This window comes from Abramis brama, assembly GCF_963993115.1.
Source record: "Abramis brama genome assembly, chromosome: 2".
NCBI classification, from domain to species: Eukaryota; Metazoa; Chordata; class Actinopteri; order Cypriniformes; family Leuciscidae; genus Abramis; species Abramis brama.
In genome coordinates this window covers 49,871,427-49,893,536 of record NC_139964.1, presented here as the reverse complement: position 1 = coordinate 49,893,536, position 22,110 = coordinate 49,871,427, and the positions used below count along the sequence as shown (strand labels likewise).

Below are 22,110 nucleotides of genomic sequence, written 5' to 3'. Positions count from 1 at the left end.
AAAAATGAATTAGTTTCAATAAGCTAAATTGAGGTACATTTGTAAACTAGTGAGTAATAATTAGAAGGTATGCAAACACACAAATCTTGTATCTGAAAAATCATATTGGTTACTTTCTTGTGTAAATGTGTCTCCAGGAACCTTTTATGTAAGCATAAAGAAAGAGTCTTGTAGTCTTTATGTGTTTGTATTTTCCTTGCAGATGGTCCCTTTGGACTTGTCACTCAGCCGATAGCTCATAGAGATCAATTTATATTATAAACCACGTTTTGAGGAAAATTAGGTTGTAGCTCATTGTCTACGTTACTATGATTATAAATAGGTGTCATTTGTGTTCAGAGGTGTATAGTCCAGGGGGCAGAAAGTAAAAGTCCTGCCATATGTTTATTCCACCCATGAACTTAGCCAGCTGATTTCACTAATTAGCTCTATCTCCTGGCTGAAAAACTGTGCTAATTAGCAAATCCAGGTGATTGGAACAAAATACTGAGGAGGACTTTTACTTTCTGAACCTGGACTTTCCACCTCTGTTTGTGTTATAACAATGTTTAGCTCACAAGTTATTGATCCGGGAAGTTCAAATCTATGAATATATTGCCAATTTTACTGAACTCCTTGAGTTAAGCACTGACCGCATTTCTTTATATTTCTTTATATATTTCTTTATATAAATTCAAATACTATGAACCGCTCCACAGTTAACATACGGAGCTCTGAAACACTGTCAGTGGGACATTAAACAGGAAGTGTTTGTCTGAGCTCACAACAGGTTTTGTGAGAGAACGCAAACATTTTGCGAGGGAACACAAAAGATTTGAAAAATATTTTTTTCTCCCATCCCAAATTTTTTCCACCACCATGTCCCTTTAGGGGCTTTGTAGAATCTGAATGCAGTAGCACACATTATTAATATTATTATTACAACAAATTAATGCTTTTTTATTTTATTTTGACTTTTTATATAGACATTTCTTTCGTCTGTGGAACACATTTTGGTGGGTTTATAAATAACATGAGTGTAGTGGTAAAATCACTGTTCGGTGTCTCCAATTTTGTCCCTTGTTTCTTATCCACTGTGGGAGATGTTGATGCAATGTTTTGCAAAGTGGCATGAACAGATTCAGAGGCCCATTGAGGATTCAAACAATGACTTAAGTTTATCAAAATAAAGATAGATTGCAATAAAAACCAAACAACTTATATACTGCTTGCAAGTGTGTTACACCATGCCATCCTGACTCCATGTGCAAGGTCAAAAGACTGAATGTCGTTGCACCAGCGCCCCCCTCCTGTCAGGGGTGGCATATCCTTTAAATGTTATTTCCGCATATAGAGGGCACAATCTCACAGAAATAAACAACACTAACAATATTATAACCAAAAGATTTTGAAATTAACACATTTGTAAAAACTAAAATAGTAAGTATGACTCCTAAAATGAAGGTGAGTAAATGTTGAGAGTGAAATATCGCTTTAACCATCATCATGCTCTTTAGACTAGATTCCTTGTCAATTTTTAAAAAAAATTACTGTAGGAAAATAACACATGCAAGTTTATCTATTAAGTCTGAAGTCTAAGCTAAGAAAAGCTGCATAGCTGGTAAACCTTTGTTTTGTAAGGACTGTATTGCAAATGCATGTTGATAGGTGCAATGAATGCATTCGACTAACAAAACAAATTTTGTAGCATCCATGCATGAGGAGTTTTGTGACAAATCTCCAGCTGCCATTGGAAAAGATAAAACTATTATAAACAATAAGTGATAAACAATATTCAGTGAGTCAAGCAAAGGTCAGTGCTGTTTTTCTTCTTTAACTGTGGTAGCAGTAATAGGTGTTTAAATGAAGACTGATCTTATTCTCATTTAAAGCTCTTAATTAAAACAAACCTGATTTGATACAGTCAGCTTTAAGACATAAACATACTGGATTCAGTGTAAAATACAAAGAGAGAAGCTGATCTACAATAAATCCACAGAGTTGTCCAAAGCAGTACCTGGTAAAATGTTAAAGCTGTATTTACTGGAGTTTGGATTTGCAGCTTTGTACCCTTGCAGGTCATGGCATTGGGTCTAAAGAGAGCTTTATTCTTTACATTTCTACAAAGATTCACAACAGGCTTTCTTCATTCTGTTTTTTTTTTCTGCTTAGGTGGATCATGAAGCTCTGACTCTGCCAATAACATCAATAAAGTGACCAGGCTGTGACCTGATTTTATGGTGCGAAACCATATTGAACGTGGTAGACGACAGATATAAGGCATGGCTGACCTCAACTTGAGGTCAACTTGAGCGTCTGTGAACTTAAACAACTCTGAACTGTGCCTGAACCTCTCTTAAAACCAGATGGAGAGCTGCTTCCATTTCACAAGTCCCAAGAAGCAGCCTGCCAACTCTGTAGTCTCCCAAACAAATGATAAGAAATGTCACCACCATTGCAGCCATCATGGAAGGTCATTGCCGTCTAAACTGTACTGAAACGCACACAAAGTCTTAGGTCATTTTGAGGTTACTTAGTATAATGCCTGAATTAAGCCTGCATACCAAGCTGAAGTCTGTAAAACTGCCAGGCTTGTAATTTTTATTGGTTTGTATACAAATGGCATATTGTATTGTGAGGACTATGGAAAAATGCTATAAAGGCCTGTTCACCAAATATTAAGATAATAACTAAAGATAAGTATATTGGCATCCACACCAACACACAATAACGTTCTGTTTATTATAAGCGATCCCGCGCTGCAGTTATGTTGTTTGCCGCTTTAAAGGCTTGAGCGAGACGGATTCTGATTGGCTGTCAGTATTTTTATCATTTATCAACTGACAAAAATGTATCTGAAAGTGAATCAAATGATATTGCTCCTCTTGTCATCGTTATGTTTGTGGTTATAGCTTTGCTATTCTAATACATTTAGAATGATTATAAATCTTTATTGTTATTGTTATGATCCTTGTTGTGAACGGGCCTTTAAGGCACAATATGTACATTTTCACCGCCAGAGGTCGCATTTTCAAAACAAAAACAAAGGCGAAGCTTGATGACGCTATGAAGGAGAATGGAGCGATGGGAGAAGTCATTTTCACCATCCAGAGTATGGAATTCACGAATCATGTTCACAGATGAGGTGATGAATTCGTTTTTGTATTATCTGTACATTTGATCACACTATTTTATGTCATCACATTTTATGTCATAAGGAACGTGAAATGTAATGCTGTATTAGCCTGTTATTGATATGTGACTGTTTGACAAATGATTTGGTGGGTTAATGTTTTTTAACCATTAACCCACCAAACAGTTTAACCAAACAGTTTTACGTGTTTAAAACAATGGTACTAAAAGTAAATTTGAATGAACCCACAGTCTTTGCAAGTAATGGTTGAAAATTTTAAACACATAGCCTACTGTATTTAATTTCACTGCCATAGACTTGGTCACCATACTTGATAAAAAAGCATTACTGATAAACAAAGTGCAGTATAACTGTATGTGTACAATAAATAATATACTTTTGCTTACCTGTCTATTAAAACACATGCGAGCGAGGAGTTTCTGTCAAGTCCAAGTTTGTAGCGAAGCTCTCTCCATCTCGAAAATGGCAAATTTGATCCTTGTTTTATTTTTACGTATAGTGGCCCATTGAAACTGCCTCTAATGAGGCACCTATGTGTATATACAGTGAGGAAAATAAGTATTTGAACACCCTGCTATTTTGCAAGTTCTCCCACTTGGAAATCATGGAGGGGTCTGAAATTGTCATCGTAGGTGCATGTCCACTGTGAGAGACATAATCTAAAAAAAAAAATCCAGAAATCACAATGTATGATTTTTTAACTATTTATTTGTATGATACAGCTGCAAATAAGTATTTGAACACCTGAGAAAATCAATGTTAATATTTGGTACAGTAGCCTTTGTTTGCAATTAAAGAGGTCAAACGTTTCCTGTAGTTTTTCACCAGGTTTGCACACACTGCAGGAGGGATTTTGGCCCACTCCTCCACACAGATCTTCTCTAGATCAGTCAGGTTTCTGGGCTGTCGCTGAGAAACACGGAGTTTGAGCTCCCTCCAAAGATTCTCTATTGGGTTTAGGTCTGGAGACTGGCTAGGCCACGCCAGAACCTTGATATGCTTCTTACAGAGCCACTCCTTGGTTATCCTGGCTGTGTGCTTCGGGTCATTGTCATGTTGGAAGACCCAGCCTCGACCCATCTTCAATGCTCTAACTGAGGGAAGGAGGTTGTTCCCCAAAATCTCGCAATACATGGCCCCGGTCATCCTCTCATTAATACAGTGCAGTCGCCCTGTCCCATGTGCAGAAAAACACCCCCAAAGCATGATGCTACCACCCCCATGCTTCACAGTAGGGATGGTGTTCTTGGGATGGTACTCATCATTCTTCTTCCTCCAAACACGTTTAGTGGAATTATGACCAAAAAGTTCTATTTTGGTCTCATCTGACCACATGACTTTCTCCCATGACTCCTCTGGATCATCCAAATGGTCATTGGCAAACTTAAGACGGGCCTTGACATGTGCTGGTTTAAGCAGGGGAACCTTCCGTGCCATGCATGATTTCAAACCATGACGTCTTAGTGTATTACCAACAGTAACCTTGGAAACGGTGGTCCCAGCTCTTTTCAGGTCATTGACCAGCTCCTCCCGTGTAGTTCTGGGCTGATTTCTCACCTTTCTTAGGATCATTGAGACCCCACGAAGTGAGATCTTGCATGGAGCCCCAGTCCGAGGGAGATTGACAGTCATGTTTAGCTTCTTCCATTTTCTAATGATTGCTCCAACAGTGGACCTTTTTTCACCAAGCTGCTTGGCAATTTCCCCGTAGCCCTTTCCAGCCTTGTGGAGGTGTACAATTTTGATTCTAGTGTCTTTGGACAGCTCTTTGGTCTTGGCCATGTTAGTAGTTGGATTCTTACTGATTGTATGGGGTGGACAGGTGTCTTTATGCAGCTAATGACCTCAAACAGGTGCATCTAATTTAGGATAATAAATGGAGTGGAGGTGGACATTTTAAAGGCAGACTAACAGGTCTTTGAGGGGCAGAATTCTAGCTGATAGACAGGTGTTCAAATACTTATTTGCAGCTGTATCATACAAATAAATAGTTAAAAAATTATATATTGTGATTTCTGGATTTTTTTTTTTTAGATTATGTCTCTCACAGTGGACATGCACCTACGATGACAATTTCAGACCCCTCCATGATTTCCAAGTGGGAGAACTTGAAAAATAGCAGGGTGTTCAAATACTTATTTTCCACACTGTATCTATATGGTTTCTACAAGCGGAAACTGGATAGTGCGGATATTACGTCATTGATAGACGACAATGACACGGCCATTATTTAAAACTGGAATTTCTCTGGATTTACAAATCCTTGCGAACTTTTGGGATAATGTAAGTACACAACTGCATTAAATATAGCACACTGTATATCACATATATCACAAAGTGTTTTTTTGTGGATATTTTATTACACAAATCTTACATATTGTGCAATTAATACAATGTGGTGTAGAACTAAACATAAGTAGCTCAGCTATGCCCCATCAAGACCCAAACATGAAAATCCTCATTTCCCAGAATTATATGGTCCAACCAATATAATAATTTTTTGCATATAAATGAATTATTGTACAAGGGGCCTTTTAAAGAAGTAAAACAGGAGGTGGTGTCAACACCATACATCTGAGTTTAGGCTAACCCTTAAACACATAGCTACCTCATGTCTTCATCGACCCGGGACTTCATTACCCTCCCCTTTATTCATTTGTTAAAGTTAGACATCAGCCTTCTTAGTATTCCTCATATTTATTATAATCAATCTAACAGGAAAAATAAAAGAATGTCTGTTTTCTAAAAAAGTTTTTGTAAAAAGTGTAGGGTCGGCTGTGACCTGAGGTATGTAAGAATGTATATTTTTTTTCAAGGTGGCAATGTCTGATACACAATGATGATGTGATTTCACTCATGATTACCACTGGCATAAAACAAGAATCACCAGCAAATCTTGAAATGACTCAGCGATTTATCGCAATCAAATTTCACTGATGGTGGATCTGGTGAAGAAGCTGCCAGAGATCAAAATTTTGATTTTGAAGATGTTAAAAACGATAGTTTTGAGAACATGGTTGAGATCGTGAATGAGTCAGATGCTGAATGTACTTGGGAAATGAGCTCTGATGAGGACAGTCTGCTCAAATTGAACCCTTTGAAGATTGAAAAGGTAACGAAATATGCTTTATTTTATTATTTTGTAATTGTTATGAAAATATCAGCAGTTTTATACTAGGCTATTGCAGCAGTTAGATATCATCCATTCTGGAAATAGATCCGGGTCACTAAAGACCCGAATATGTAATAATGATTGGCAGAACATACATGCATTTAAGGGTTAACATTTAACCCTGTAGTGCTTTTTTTACTTTACGAGCAAAAAATAACGTTTTTAATTTTGTCAGTTCAAATACATTTGACAAATCAATTAAATTAAGTTTAGTTTAGTTTTGTATTCGTTGTCATCTTGGACTTGAAATGACAGCCAGTTAATTCTGAAAAAAAACCTCTTCCTAACTCCCCCCTGGATCTCTCCAATGGTTGGTTTGAATGAAAATTGCAAAATCACAATATAGGTCATGCATTGTTATTGTGATGTTTGCTGAACCATCATGACTTCAGGTGACGTGTGTTAAAAACTGCAGTAACGTAATCAAGTTTTAATTTTATTTCTTTATTTATTTTTTAAATAGCAAACTGCTTCTAATGTTTCCCAATGGGATTGTTTATGCTCATGCAAAGCAGTTACTCAGGTTTACCTCTCCTGTCTATTTGATTTACTGAAGTCCTCTATCTTCTTTCCTCCACTTTAATCCGTCTCCCCGAATTATGTAAACAGGATTGGAAGGAACCAGCACTGAAAGGATAATCAATAAATGCACAACAACAGTAGTGAGAGTTAAGTATAGTGCATTTGTTTTCTCAACAAGAGTACTCTTATCTGGCATCCCATAAATATGATCACAGTGAATTTGTAAGTGGGAGGTCTTAGCAAGGGCAGTGTAAGTTCAGCGGCTGTCACTTCAAGTGTAGTTCTGCAATGACCGCAGTTTCACATCTGCCCTTAAGACCTCAGACTGCCTGGTAAGCACAGCTGCCAAATATTTAACACAAAATAAATGTCTTTGAAGGCCACAATAATGAAAATGAATTTACTATTTATCTGGTTTATACTAAACAAGATGGGTATGGACAGATAATTTTGTATAAATAAGGAAACAGAAGACAGTGAACGTGATCACAAACTTGTGTTTATTTTTTATTTTTTAAATAAAGGATCTCCATTTTGTTGCATCAGTACACTGTTGGTGATTTTTCTTGCATTGGTGTTTTAACTATTGCACTTAATAGATATGTGTATGAAAAATGCCCACTTAACAAAAAGTTTTCACAGCCAAAAGCCTGTGCTACTGGACATACAGCACCTTTAAAACTGTTCTAGGTGCAATGACATTTAGTCATTTTAGTTTAATGTTCAAATCTTAGTTGAACAAAGGAAAACAAAACTGGCCTGTAATTAGCTATTACAGATGCCTTGAAAGATTTATTGGTTCCTTCTGGTGTTACCATCTGTGTTAGACCATTTTTAGACCTTATGATTACTTTATTACAGTTGTACCTTCATTACCTCTCCCAGTTTGTCTAATAAACTGGTAGCAATCTTACACAGAACCACTGTGTAGGCAGACTTCTTGTGTTAAAATTTGCTGATCTCTATTTTATTTGAATAATGTTGTATTGATTCTGAACCAATGGCATTGCTTGCTTTTGTATTATAAGCTAAAAGGAAGAAGGAGAAAGAATTATGTGAGATTAATGTTTATAACATTCATGAAAAAAATACAGTTTTTATCATTGTGGACAAAAAATAATAATCTTGTAGTGTTTTTCTGTGAGATGTCATCAGATGTCACTGTCTCTTCTGATTAGCTGCTGATATGTTAAATAGCACTTGGAGCCAAATGTTGTGGAGGAAGATATTCTGATTTCATAGATTGGACAAATGGGTCTAATGATTTAAAAAGAAAGGGGATCTGGAAGAATCTGGGAATAATATTCAGGTTTATCAGATGACCTGATTACGACAAAGAATCTCTATTCCAGGCCACTGCTAATTACAGTCACTTCTTCCTTTCACGGTCGCAGAAATCTTTTAGGTGCTTAGGAGAAAGGCTAGGAGGCTAAAAGGCTGGACCAATGCATGTGAGAACAGCAAGTGGTATTGTTATAGGATAATCAGCTCCTGTCTCTAATTAAAAGGCTCACGTTTCACAGACAAAATCAGCTCAAAGTGAACTTCAAAACATGTTCAAGCAGAGGGGAAAATAAAAAATGGTTCTGGATAAGCCTTTGCACATGTCTGAAACTATTGAGGTCACAGACCTAAACGTTTGTGGAAAAAGTGTAAATGTACTATATAATGGCCACAAAAAATATGGGTCTAATTTAATTTTAGATAACAAAGTCTCATTGTGGAGTTGGTTGTTTTCTGTTTGCTTTTCCTACATGTGAATTTACAGTCACACAGTTGAATTAATAAACATATTAATTAATTATTTTGTGTATAAGATTAATTACAATGCTGATTGCAAGCAGTTTAAACAAATATAAAAAGTAAATTTATTGTCAATCAATTTCTATTAATATTATATATATATATATACATACATACATATAATGCTATAAAACACAATATTTTAATATAGTAATCAAGATTTCCTACTATTTGATAGCTAATTAAATTCATTTTATTAATGGTATTATGAAGTGTAAACCAACAATCTTACTGTTTATTTCCAAAAAAAAAAAAAAAAAAAAAAACAACAACAACAACTACACAACATTAAGTAATCCAGTGTTAAAGTATTAAAGTGGTTTATTGTGGGAATGTAACTTCCAGCCAATCAGAACGTTGGGAACCTCCTCAGTCCAAAACCACATGCCATATATAAATTCTCAATCGACTGTGAGGTCTTCACTGTCATAAAAACACTAAAATGCTAGACTCGCTGACATTTCTATTTGAGAAATTCTTTCTTTTCTCAAATTTTTATCTTTTTAAAAGTATATGGCAGGGGACGGAGGAGTGTGCAGTGAGATGTCCAATGCTCAGGAGAGGAGATCTATTGGAGGTGCAGCGCACTCTCTTCATTCATTACGGCATCTATCTGGGCGAGAACAGAGTGGCGCACCTGATGCCTGACATCATGCCCATATTAACTAACGAAAAACAGCTCATTAAACCAGTTGTCACCAACAAAAGACTCATTTTAGGCTGCATTTACAGAAACGCGAGTATACGCGTCGATTCGGTTGAAGATTTCGCGTATGGAGCTCAGATTCTTGTGAATGATATGGATATGAAAATGAAGTGTCAAGCACTGGCGAGCGAGGACGTCGCGAGAAGAGCAGAGAAACTGGTCGGCGACGTTCCGTACAGTTTGTTATGGAATAATTGTGAACATTTCGTGACGTATTGCAGGTACGGTACACCTGTGAGCCAGCAGACAGAGAGGGTGAGTTATCTTTTATACAAAACGTGGAAAATATAGCCTAGAACACACCTTAGTCTGTTGTACTTAATAATTAAAATAGCAGAATTAATATTAATATTAAAATTAATAAGTAGGCTATTATATAATTAATATCATGTTATCAAAATGTCAATATTGGATAACAAATGATAAAATATAAATAAAATGATTATGATTATTTTTAGTGCCTGCCCTAAACACCTGGAATTTTGAAAAGTAATCAGTAAATTGAATTTGGACTAAGTCTGTTAATGATATCTTTAATGTATTTTCTTGTGCAGTTCTGTAACTGTCTGAAAACCATCATTCGGGACCAGAGAAGTGTGGCCTTAACCGTTGGGATGGGAATGTTGTACATCCTTTGCTTTGGCTTGGCACCTTCAACTACATTACCCACAATCCTTATCCCCTTCATTCTGTGGATGGCTGGCTGAGAGACAATTTCAATACATCAACAACACAGTCCAGTCTTAAAGGGGACAAAACACAACAATGCAATGCATCAGTGCAGAAGTGGAATATGTAAAATCTGATTATGTAGTCAAGCAATGTTTGAGCATAGTTTGCATTAGCCTATGTTAAATTGTAAGCTTTATCATTCAAGCAATTCATGAAAACATGCCATTAGCACTAGCTTGCTGCATATTTTTCATTTTAAATCATATACTTAAAATTGGTAAAGCCAATATTGTTGTAGCTTAAAGTTACAGATTTCATGTATACTGCTCACTAAAAGTGCCTTTAAAGACATACATTATAGTTTTTTATCATTATTTTTATGCTTGATTGTGAATTTGTACAGTTTAAAATAATATATTTAATACCTTAAGTTTCTGAACAAGAACCAGAAGAAGAACATTTAGACATGAATAGTAGATGTGTAAATAGTACAATTATTTCTGGTTTGCTGTAAACAGTTGATTTGATTTATTACCATATTTTCATCAAAATAAAGCCAAAATGTTTGAATTCCAAACATTCTCAATGTTTGACCTGTGGTTGAACCTGTGGAATTTGCAAAGGTTCTATAATCTGAGCTGTGCACCTGATTTACCATCACTGAGTGTTTTTAGGCCAGGTCAATGTTCTGTGTTAAAGAAAAAAAAAAGCCTTTCCTTTTTTTAAAAGGAAATATTTTCTAACTTTTATTGCAAAGTTCTTCTTGACATTAAATCATACATAATAAAAAAGGAGAAACATTTTAATTATTGAATTATGTCACTTTAGAATGGATGTGGGTAGGAATTAATTGTCAATGTTCACAAAAAGTTGAAAAATGTTAGAATTTTATTTAGAAAGTAGTAGTGTTTGGGTCTAAAGCAGTGGTTCTCAACACTGTTGTCCCAGCGTTGTTACAGACACTATTAAGAGGCCCCCTCATGTGAGTGCCCCCCTACATATGTTCTCTGGTACTCCTGCTGTAATGATGAAATATATATATATATATATATATATATATATATATATATATATATATATATATATATATATATATTAAGATGATTTATATTCATTTTATATCGGCCTATTCCCAATGCAAATTGATGCATGAAACTCAATTTGTTACCACGCTAAAAACCGTGGCTCCCTTCCTGCACCTTCTAGGACACCTTTACTGAAGGCTGGGGTATTTGTAAGGGTGGGCTTTGGGGATGGGGACAAGTAAGGTCCCAAGGTAGCAGGGCCAGCAGGATGGAGAACCACAGTGGACCGGATGGGTCGGAGAGCTGTGGTGGAGTCGAGGGATCAGAGGACCCAGGAGGAGCCTAAGAGCCAAGATAGTCCAACAGGCCGGATGGAACCAACAAACTCAGATTGGGACAAAGGGCTATGTATGGAAAAGGGAAAATGAGGAACCAAACCTGGTGGAACTAAATCAGTAAAAATGGAAACTAAAAAGGACATACTAAAAACCAAGGAAACAGGAACTAAACACAAAGAACCAAAACTACACAGACAACAGTTAATATGTTGCTCTTATTACTTCTTTATAATATATACACAGAGGTGCAAACAGTATCTGCCACTAAATAAGTAACTATTTTTACACTTTGTGCAAATTTAATCTAACTGGCTCTGGAGAAAGGATGAGGTGTGAGGGAGAGCAGGATCCTAGGGCTGGCTGCAGGGGGCAGTATACGGGAGACGTCCCTGCCGCTGCTCCACCACCTGGAAGTGTTGCAGGATTATGAGTGGCTCCCGGGTGACGAATCAGCAGCCAGCCCAAATGGCACCGTTGGATGTGCGTCAGGCAGAAATGCCTTGCAGGTATACCCGTGCTTACAATTTTTTACAAGTACAAATGTGCAAAGAAATGTTTGAAGTTTGCTGAGGCCCCCTCAAAGTCAGAGTACAATCAAAGTTTCACTACTACCAATGAATACACTTACTAATCTCTAACACTCTTATATGAACAAATTATATTGCATGAATGATAGCATGGAATAGATAATAATGCCTCATAATAATAATGCCTCATATACCTCATAAATACTATAAGCATGTATAGCATTTCTTATTCAAATATTTGTTTGGTTTTGAGTTGGCATATCAGTACTTTTAATATTGAGGTTCTCAACTGTAAGGTCTTACATAACAGAAGTGCAAAGCAACACTTCCTGTGAAAGACTCTCATTAGTAATGTGTATTATCCAGACAGGCCTATGCCTGACCAGACCTGTGTGTACATAAATGACAAACTGTCAGGATACATTTGAATTTAATTCTTGGTAGCATCCTCTTGGTCAGGGTGCATACATTCTTCTAAAATTGTTCTGTTCAACCTATTTCATCAAATAAGCATTATACAACTAGCACTCTGCATTAATCTCGCTATTGACCCGGGACTTTTACCTCCTGGCAATTAAGACTGACTTATTCAGCAGGCCTATTAATATCTATTCAGACACAATGGGGCTTATATAAAACTTGTAAAATCACCTTGTCGTAGTTAACATGTGATGCCCAAAAGCTGCTTAATTAAATTAACCACATCACTCCTCTCAGATTAAATACTCCACTCCACTCCTCGCAGATTAAATTGAGTAGATGTGAAGTGAACTGCATCACTGTCCACTGCCTTCCACCATGATCGCTCTCAGATTGTTTAATTTGTTCTTCATCACATCAACACTGGAGGATGAGTGTGAAGAAGACAGAGGGATGAAAACTTACGACATCTCCCTTTACAAGCACGGTGACCTTTTGGTGGTGTCAAGGACTCTTTTTAAACATTTTGGAATCTACTTAGGTGAAGGTCGCGTCGCTCATTTTATCCCAGACATCCTACTAGTATTAACTAAAGAAAAGTCCATTGTTGAGCAGATGGTGACCAACAAAAGACTGATTTTTGGAGTTTTGGCCAAGGCAGCCAGTGTTCGTGTAGACCCTTTGGCTGATTTTGCATATGGTGCTCAGATTCAGGTCAATAGTACAGATAGTATGGTCAGTGTACAGCCACTGAATGGAGAGGAAGTGGCACAGCGGGCGGAGAAGCTGATTGGATCTTTCTCCTACAGCTTACTGTGGCACAACTGTGAACACTATGTCATGTATTGCCGCTATGGTGTTGCATTTAGCTTCCAAACCTTCCAGGTAAGAAAAACAAAAACAACAACAACAAAAAAAAAAAAAACAGGGTGGAGAGTGATATATGTGGAATATAGATACAAAAGTTTGGTGTTGGTAATATTTTTTAAGTCTCTTATGCTCACCAAGGCTGCAATTATTTTATCAAAAATACTTTAATATTGTGAAATATTATTACCATTTAAAATAGCTGTTTTCTATTTGAATATATTTTACATGTAATTTATTCCTGTGAAGGTAAAGCTGAATTTTCAGCAGTGATTAATTCAGTCTTCAGTGTCACATGATACTTCAGAAATCATTCTAATATGCTAATTTGGTGCTCAAAAAACATTTCTTTCACTATAAGCGCACCACTGCATTTATTTACTTGTCCATTTTTGTTTTCAAATTCCAAGCAGGATATCACAATTTCCTCCTACACAAGTACTGATTATGTCTAATTTGAATATGTCAGTGAACTTTTATCCTCATTGTTTAGTCCCCATAAATAGAGCTGAGAAAAGACTTGTGCACATCTTGTACATTTTGTAGTAACCTTAACCACATGTGCTAAGCTGCTGAATGCAACAAACAGGATAACTGTCAGAGCACAAAAGCCAAGTTTGAGCTATAACAACAGTTATGAATCTTGTATTTGGAGCCAAACAGCTCAGACTATGATTATGCTATGCTATGTATGAAAATTAGATTCAATTAGTTACTTCATTAGGTAACATATGGACTAACAATGACAATAGTATTTAGAAATGTTTAGGTTAATGTTATTTTTTTCACATTTCAAGTTGTATAAATGAATATTAGATTAAAGTCTATAACTAGATTTTAATTTTAAAATAATATTATTTATAGACTAAATTCGATAGGCCTAAGTTTAATAAAAATTAAATAAATGTTGTTTATTGCTAGTTAATGATACTTCATGCATTAACCAATGTTAACAAATTGAATATTTTTATAAAGTGTAACCAAAAACATTTTTTTTACACAACATCATTCAATAAAATAATATAAAATGAGCATGGTTCTTTTCCTATTAAATGTGATGAGCTTTTTTCATTTGCTTTTACATTTGCAATTGATTTTAAAATATATATATAAAAAAACGAAATTCCTGTATACTCCTTTATATCTGAATAAATTCTGAAAAGGTGAAAATGAAAAAGCCATTTTATTTTGCATTTTGAATAGCATCAAACAACAGTACCAGCGCCATCTAGTGGACAGTTGTAATTCATTACCTTACACCAGGGATGGTCAACTTCGGTCCTGGAGGGACACTGTCCTACAGAGTTTAGCTTCAACCCTAATCAAACACACCTGAACAAGCTAATCAAGGTCCTCAGGATTACTAGAAAATTACAGACAGGTGATTTTTTCAGGGTTGGAGCTAAACTCTGTAGGACAGTGGCCCTCCAGGACCGAAGTTGCCCATCCCTGCCTTACACAGTGACAGAAAAAATAATCAGTTTGTAAAACCTGCAGCAAAGGTTTCTAATATAGAGCAAAAACATCTGATTCCATTCTAAACATGTCCTCTCCCCTCTCTTTCAGTTCTGCAAAACAGTAAGGACAATACTCTTCAGCAGGAAGATGATCTTCCTGTCAGCTATAATCGGGGTCTTCATCATTTTATATCTAGGCGCTATGACACCTCTCACCACCCTCCCCATTGTCATCATTCCCTTTACCATCTGGATGGCATCTTGAAGACACTCCGGGTGGAATTTGTCCTTTAATGTTGATCCAGAAATTGCCACAAAAGCATCAAAGCATTTACTCTGTCAACAACAGGCTACAAAATCTCTTGGTATCTGGGACAATATGTGTCTGGTATGCAAACTATAGCCTAAATGTTACAAGAGGTGGTGATAATGGATTATTCATAAAACTTTGATTAAATTGTTGTATGTGTTATCACATACTGTATCATAAGATATAGGTCCTTTGTCTAATGCTTATCAATGTGTATGATAATTATGATTATCAGTTTAATTTAACCATTTTAGCATACATTTTTTGTAATAAATAAAAACTTATCATGAGAAAACAACACTATTTGCAATGTTTAATGTGCACCAAGATCGCAAGACATCTGCCACTGCCCACAGCAGAATTGAAACCTGGAATAAGTGAAAGTGTCACTGGGTATTACTGAAGGAAACAAACAAAACATAAAAATAATCCCAGAACCATGCATGTAGTCGATTTATATTCAAATATGTGAGTGTTAATTATACATAAATGCATTAACAATTTATAAAAGCTTCCAGTATTTACTTCTCATCACATGCACTTTTTCAAATCATATGCAATGGTCTTTATGAGCAATATAACACATTCTGTATAATTTATGTCCAAATTTAAGGCAGTGCTATTTCATACAAATGCTATTCAGCAATTATGGGTTACAAATAAACAGTAAGTAATATTTGGATGGTCCTGAGTTCCATGATGTAGTCAGAAAGAATACTAATGGGGATAATTATGATGAATGGCAGTTATTGGAGAGATGCTGCAGACAGTGTTTACAGCTAATGTCCTACACTGAGCCTGGGGGAAATTAAGAAAATTCTACTGAATCCACTTAAATAGGTACTATTCAGGCTTGTTTGTTTGCAATTATAATAATGACATCATTCAGTTATTTTTAGATTAATTGAGCAGACAGGTACTATTTCACATTTTAATTAAGGGGATGCATTACTTGCAAGAAACAAATCATTTTTAAGTTGATAATGAAGTAAAGTTGAGCATACATTTTTCAATAGAAGTGTGAAATAATTTAGGTTTCTTTCTTTACCTTTGAGATAATCACGGAGAGAAAACTTGCAAATATCCTAAAGTATAAGGCCATGAATCTGTCATATTGGAATAAACCGCAGATAAAAAGCTGCTCTGATCATAAAAACAATGTCTCTAATAAGTTATAACTGCAGTCCCACTTTGACTATGACAGATATATTTCTTTATATTTCATGGTGTTATATTTTTACCCTGAAGTAAAACAGCTAACAGCACTATAGATCACTGGATTAACATCAGAACAAGCAGCGCTTTAGGGAGCTGGTTATTTTTGTCTTTATGTTCTCTGTAGTGTTGTTGCACTGATGCTATTTATGTCAATTTGCCTGGCTGGACATTTACCTCAGTCTCTAGAAGTGAATGAAAATCTATACCAATTAATTATACAGCTAATAAGAGACTAAAGCTGCCAGCTCAGTTCTATTAGAAACCTATTGCACTGAGATTTAGGGGTGTTTAGCTGTATTATTTTACATAGATGCCATAGCAACCAAACTGCAATTACTGTTTCAACAACCTAGAATATGAGAAGAAAACACATCACAAGACAGATTTCCTGTGGTATGAGAAAAATCAGGGATAGGAAAGCTCTTTAGACAGTGTTGTTCGTATACAATCACTAATAACATGCTGTGGATTTGAATGCTATGGGGTTTGATATTAATGTTGTGCCAATAATATTAAAGAAAATAGATCACTAAGATTTTCCCAAACTCTGCTTTTAAGGACAATTATTCAAGGTATTTCATTAATCAAACATAGAAAGTTATATTTTTTGTTTCATTATGGATCCACCCAAAATTAAATGTCACATGTCTGAAAAGATTTTTTTTTTTAGGGATCAACATTTTTATGATTTAAATAGTACTAATCCATAGCCTAATCCATAAATCAAGCTGTAAAAGTCTTCTGAAGATACACGATTGCTTTATGAAAGATTTAATTTAGGCTTTTATTAACATATAAACATAGATCAATGCAAATAAATAGAGCATGTCAAATATGGTAAAAGGACATTCATTTTTGTGTGTGCTTGTTTGTCACAAATATTATATTAATTTTTGCTCCAAAGATGAACAAAAGTCTGAGTTTTGAACAACATGACATGAGGGTAAATTATGAATTTGAGTGAACTATCCATTGAAAGTATGTTCTTACTGTGAACAATTGTAAGAAACAAAATTATTCTTAAACCAAAAGTAATTTACTCTTCCTCTGGGTTGCAAATGGCAGTTCATGTTGACTTTATCCTTAATCAATATTCTTTACGAAGCACAGCACGACTAATCTAACTTCTCCTTAAAAGTAAATGGCTTCAGAAAAACCTTATGGAAAAAAATCAATGACACTATCAAATTCAAATTTGGAAAATGAAGCGATGGTGGATGAGAATTGGAAAATGCTAAATCACTCAGATGTTCAATGCTGTGATATTTAATGAGAAAGCGAGACAAGAATGATTAACATTTATAGTCTCAGTGCAGTTCTGCATGTTTGAGAATATTATGCTCAGGCAGTTTGTGAATTTTTAGATTTAATTATTGCATGCATTAGTCTGGTTCATAAAAGCTGCCATGCGAAAGATCATAATTGCTGTCTCACTTCGAAACAAAACCTAATGGACTAAAATTCAGAGTTTCTTATGTCTCTGTTTCTAAATGTAAAGTGGCTGGCAGGTTACAACTATCACTGATTAAAACTTTTACTGTATCAGGTCCTTATTACATTCATTACTAATTATCATGATCACAAGATAATGCATACATCATCATCCAAACATACCTGTACTCCATCAGATGAGAACGTGTAATATAAGGGAATAATTCTAAAATACCAACCTTGTAATAGCCTATGTATTTTTTAAAAAGACAGGCATGGTGATGCTATCAACACCCGACAACAGCCATAAACAGATATTATGGCCTACAGCAAAAAAAAAAAGAAAAAAAAAAAGAAAAAGAAAAAAAAAGAAAAAAAAGAAAAGAAAAATATTGCTACGGGCATTATTCCATTTATTCTGTTTAAATTGAATAGGTCTGGCAACAAAACGGGATTTCTTTTATTTTGATTGTTTACATCATGTGTCCATTTCTACCTGATGTGGATCAGGAGGACAGACATTTGTCCTTTTGTTGATTACATTTCCTGACATTTGAAACCCTCTTTGTATGTATAGCCAACCCATACCATCTGCAAAGCTCAGCTGACAATGGAAAAAAGCTGAGAAAACAATGTTAAATTTTTTTTAAGGATATCATGATGATTCATGAGGTTAATTAGCTCTATTACTGCAGTTACTGGAATAAGAAAATAGATAATTGAGTTCTTTTCATGTCAGTATTTTTTTTAAAAAACACTTCGTAATAACTTTCATTAACACTAGTAAAGATGATTAGCAAACATTTTATAGACTGGTGCTTAACAGATAATTCATGTACTTTCAAAGATTTAAATGTTAAGATCATTAGATTCATTCATTTTAATAAGAAATATGAATTAGCAATTAAATATTCATAAACCTCTTATCTGTTATATTTGTAATTTTAAAGCAAACTGTGGCTCATTATGAAGTCCGATGTCAATCAACAATCTCGCGAGTACTGGTGGATTTGCGCACGTAGATCATGCAGAGGCAGCCAGTAGACTCCCAGCAGACTCTCAGGGAAGCGGTCCTTTCCCTTTCAATGCATCAAATTCATTCGGACTCGTGTTACTGACACTTCTTGAGGTCTGACGTAGGGTTATTCAAGTTAATGTTGGCATGGATTTGGTCTGTTTTTTTCTTCTTCTGGCAGATATATGTAGCCTACGTGAGCTTATGTGGCATGAAACTTCACAAATTAAAGGTAAGAAACTATCTAAATTAAGTGCACTTTTGCACAACATATTTTGCTCGGATCACTCCAAGCTGTAACACTTTTAAGTGTATGCATTCTTTTTTTAATCTATATGATTTAATGACCGCGTAGTGACAGTAAATTAACACTTGGTGCAAACGTGCATTTAACATTATACATACACACACATACATATACACACACATATACATGCAATTTTCTTTTTACAGATGATAAATAGAAATTCAAACAGATGAATCCAATGAACCTTTGATTTATTTATTTATATATAATTTAAATTAACATGTTTACATTAATTAAATAATAAAACGTAATGCATTAATGTATTTCACTTTTATGAATTAAAATAAGATCCACTTCATAATACTTTATTTTAAAGTGACATGGTTACACATTACATGTAGCCTACTTACTATAGTAATAACAGTAAATTATGCATAATTACAAGTAACTAACCCTAAACTAAACCCTAACACTGTAGTAAGTACATTAATAATTATTACTAAGTAGCCTAATCATTTGTGTTATTACACTGTAACAACATCACCTTAAACTAACATAAACTCCTTGTACCTCCATAATTTATCCTTCTTAAAAATTTTATTCACTGAATGATATAAAATATATATAAAAAAAACAGGGCATCCAGCATCTTTTTTGAAAACAAGAGTTGTTGTTTTTTTCACTTCACTTAACTTTTTTTATTTTTTTCAGAATAAGTGACAAAAGTGAACAAATGCTAAACATGGATATAAGAACCGAAACAAACACATCTGAAGACGAAACCCTGAACTCCGTAATTCAATCCACAAACTGTTGTACACCAGCCACTATCCAAGTTGAGGGTGTCTTAGATGGTCTGGAAGACAGTACAAAACTGGTGGGTGTTCAAGTGATCTTGATTTTGGCTTACAGCACCATCATCGTCTTTGGCGTGACCGGTAACTCTTTGGTCATATATGTCGTGTACAAGTTTAGAAATTTACACACGGTTACTAACTATTTCATTGTCAACTTGGCTGTGGCAGACTTGTTGGTCAACACATTGTGTCTCCCTTTTACTTTGATGTACACTCTCTATGGAGAGTGGAAATTCGGACAGGTGATGTGCTACTTGCTGCCATACTCACAAGGCTTAGCCGTCCACGTTTCGACCATCACGCTAAACGTTATAGCGCTGGACAGGTACCGCAGCATTGTCTACCACATGGAAACCAAGATGTCCAAAGACATGTGCATAGTCGTGATTGCGATCACATGGGTGGCAAGCGCAATCCTTGCCAGCCCTCTAGCTATCTTCCGTGAATATGTGACCTTCGACCTAACACCTGAGCAGACAATTCAGGGTTGCGCAGAGAAGTGGCCTGGAAGTAGCGCGGATGGGACAATCTACAGCATCGCCATGTTTTTCCTGCAGTACGGGCTGCCACTGTCTATCATTTCTTTTGCTTACACTCGAATCTGGAACAAGCTAAGAAATCACGTCAGCCCCGGCGGTGGCCGTAGCGACCGTCATCAACGGCGACAGAAAACGACGAAAATGCTGGTGGCTGTAGTGGTGGTCTTTACCGTTAGCTGGCTGCCCTTTCACGCCTTCCAGCTGGCTGTGGATATTGATAGCAGTGTATTGGAAATGAAAGACTTCAAATTGCTCTATACAGCTTTTCATATTGTGGCCATGTGCTCCACCTTTGCCAATCCCATCCTCTATGGCTGGATGAACAGAAACTATAGAAGATCTTTTGTGGCCGTTTTCAAGTGTGGAAGGTTAAACAACGGAATGAGAAGAGTTTGTAGCAGTGAGGCAGTAAGTGAGAAAAGTACACGCAATAAGCAAAACGCAATCAGTGTAGCCTTTAAACAAGAAAACACTCTGCTGTGATGGCCATTTGATTTTTGAGATTTCAAAACAAAATGTAAACATAAGGAGAAATATTAAAAAAAAATTCTACTGTAAATAAGGACTGTACGAAAATCTGAACACTACAAATATATGAGACAATTGTGGTGAATTTGAGACTAAACACTTTGTTTGGAATGTTGTATTTTGTTGTTAAAATGTAATATGTATTTGGTTATATTCGGAATTAGCATTTGATCTGTGAAAATAAAAAGTCAGTGAGACAGGGATTTCATGTTAAGTATATTTTAGTTTTTTCTGTTTGTTTCCTGTGAAAATAAAGGGGATTTTATGCAAAATGGTTCTCAAAACATTAAAAAGGCAGCAGTAGGAAGACATCAGGGTAAGTTGGAATCAAGTGTTTGCATTTGATCCCGTCTATAAAAAATAATTTCTGACAGTGCAGTAGTCATTTTTTAATATATATATATATATATATATATATATATATATTTTATATATGGTTTAATTTATATAGAGAAATAAGCACTTAAGTCAAAGTATTTGCTTGGTTGTCTGTACAACTCACTTGAATTTAATATATTGGTGTCTTGAAAGCTGGTCTGAAACAAGTTTAACAAAAGTATAAAAGGTTTATACAAAAATGCATGTGAATCAACAAATTCATTGGGCAGCGAGGCAGCAAGCCAGCTGCTTTCTGTTTCAGACGCCCCATGTCTCGCATGTAATTAGGTTACATGGTCTCTAATACTGCACATTGTTCACAATAAGATGTCTAGGATCACAAGCAATGCCATACTACACCATTTTGATTCCAAGAGCGAAGTGTTCCCTTCTAAAAACCGAATACTCATTAAAACACAAATATTCTCATAAAATGATGTCTTAAGTTCATTAAACAGGAAGTCTCTCTGGTGGGATGTTGTCTCAACTTGTCTCTTATGGAGATTCCATATTGGGCAAGGATCATGCGCAATGACAACCCTATATTGGAATTAGAATTATAAGATCATAAAATATATATTTTTTGTATTATAGTATTTTGCATTATAATTTTTTTTTTTTTTTTTCATGCACCAGACAGACACTAAAACAATAAATAAATATGGTTTACAAATGGAATGTACTCCATTAAGATCAGTATTCCTAATTCTGATAGCCAATGGCCCCTGAAAGATCAATCAACTGACAGGAACAGACCAATCAATACTCATTGCACAACAACATAAAAATAGAATAAGAGGGTCTCAAAGTATTGATCCTGTCAATGACTGTCCTGCCCGTCTTCGAATGTCCCAAAAGCCATTTTTATTATATCTACAATTCACAATTGAATTCCTGTCTCTGCACAAAACTATTTATCTACAGACATTATTGCATTAGGGATTT

At 35.4% G+C, this 22,110-nt stretch overlaps 3 protein-coding genes across 4 annotated transcripts; all 3 read left to right on the top strand.

Moving 5' to 3' along the window:
- Positions 1 to 9,054: 9,054 nt before the first annotated feature.
- Positions 9,055 to 10,809, top strand: lrata (lecithin retinol acyltransferase a). Its single transcript, XM_084095818.1, has 2 exons — positions 9,055 to 9,591; positions 9,891 to 10,809. The coding sequence occupies exons 1-2, from the start codon at positions 9,073 to 9,075 to the stop codon at positions 10,041 to 10,043; spliced, it is 672 nt and encodes a 223-aa protein (XP_083951944.1). The 5' UTR covers positions 9,055 to 9,072; the 3' UTR covers positions 10,044 to 10,809.
- Positions 10,810 to 11,794: 985 nt separating this feature from the next.
- Positions 11,795 to 15,456, top strand: LOC311071422 (lecithin retinol acyltransferase). 2 transcript variants are annotated; one of them, XR_014603833.1, is made up of 2 exons: positions 11,795 to 11,877; positions 14,752 to 14,882. XR_014603833.1 is itself a non-coding variant. In XM_084095827.1 (2 exons), exons 1-2 carry the CDS (start codon positions 12,697 to 12,699, stop codon positions 14,905 to 14,907), a joined length of 663 nt encoding a protein of 220 aa, XP_083951953.1. In that variant the 5' UTR covers positions 12,656 to 12,696; the 3' UTR covers positions 14,908 to 15,456. The 2 variants fall into 2 exon arrangements, 1 of the variants encoding a protein (XP_083951953.1); XM_084095827.1 differs by lacking the exon at positions 11,795 to 11,877 and adding an exon at positions 12,656 to 13,203 and having other exon boundaries at positions 14,752 to 15,456.
- A 3,165-nt stretch (positions 15,457 to 18,621) lies between these two features.
- npy2r (neuropeptide Y receptor Y2) lies at positions 18,622 to 21,054 on the top strand. Its single transcript, XM_084106688.1, has 2 exons — positions 18,622 to 18,848; positions 19,575 to 21,054. Exon 2 carries the CDS (start codon positions 19,597 to 19,599, stop codon positions 20,740 to 20,742), a length of 1,146 nt encoding a protein of 381 aa, XP_083962814.1. The 5' UTR covers positions 18,622 to 18,848; positions 19,575 to 19,596; the 3' UTR covers positions 20,743 to 21,054.
- The last annotated feature ends 1,056 nt before the right edge of the window (positions 21,055 to 22,110 follow it).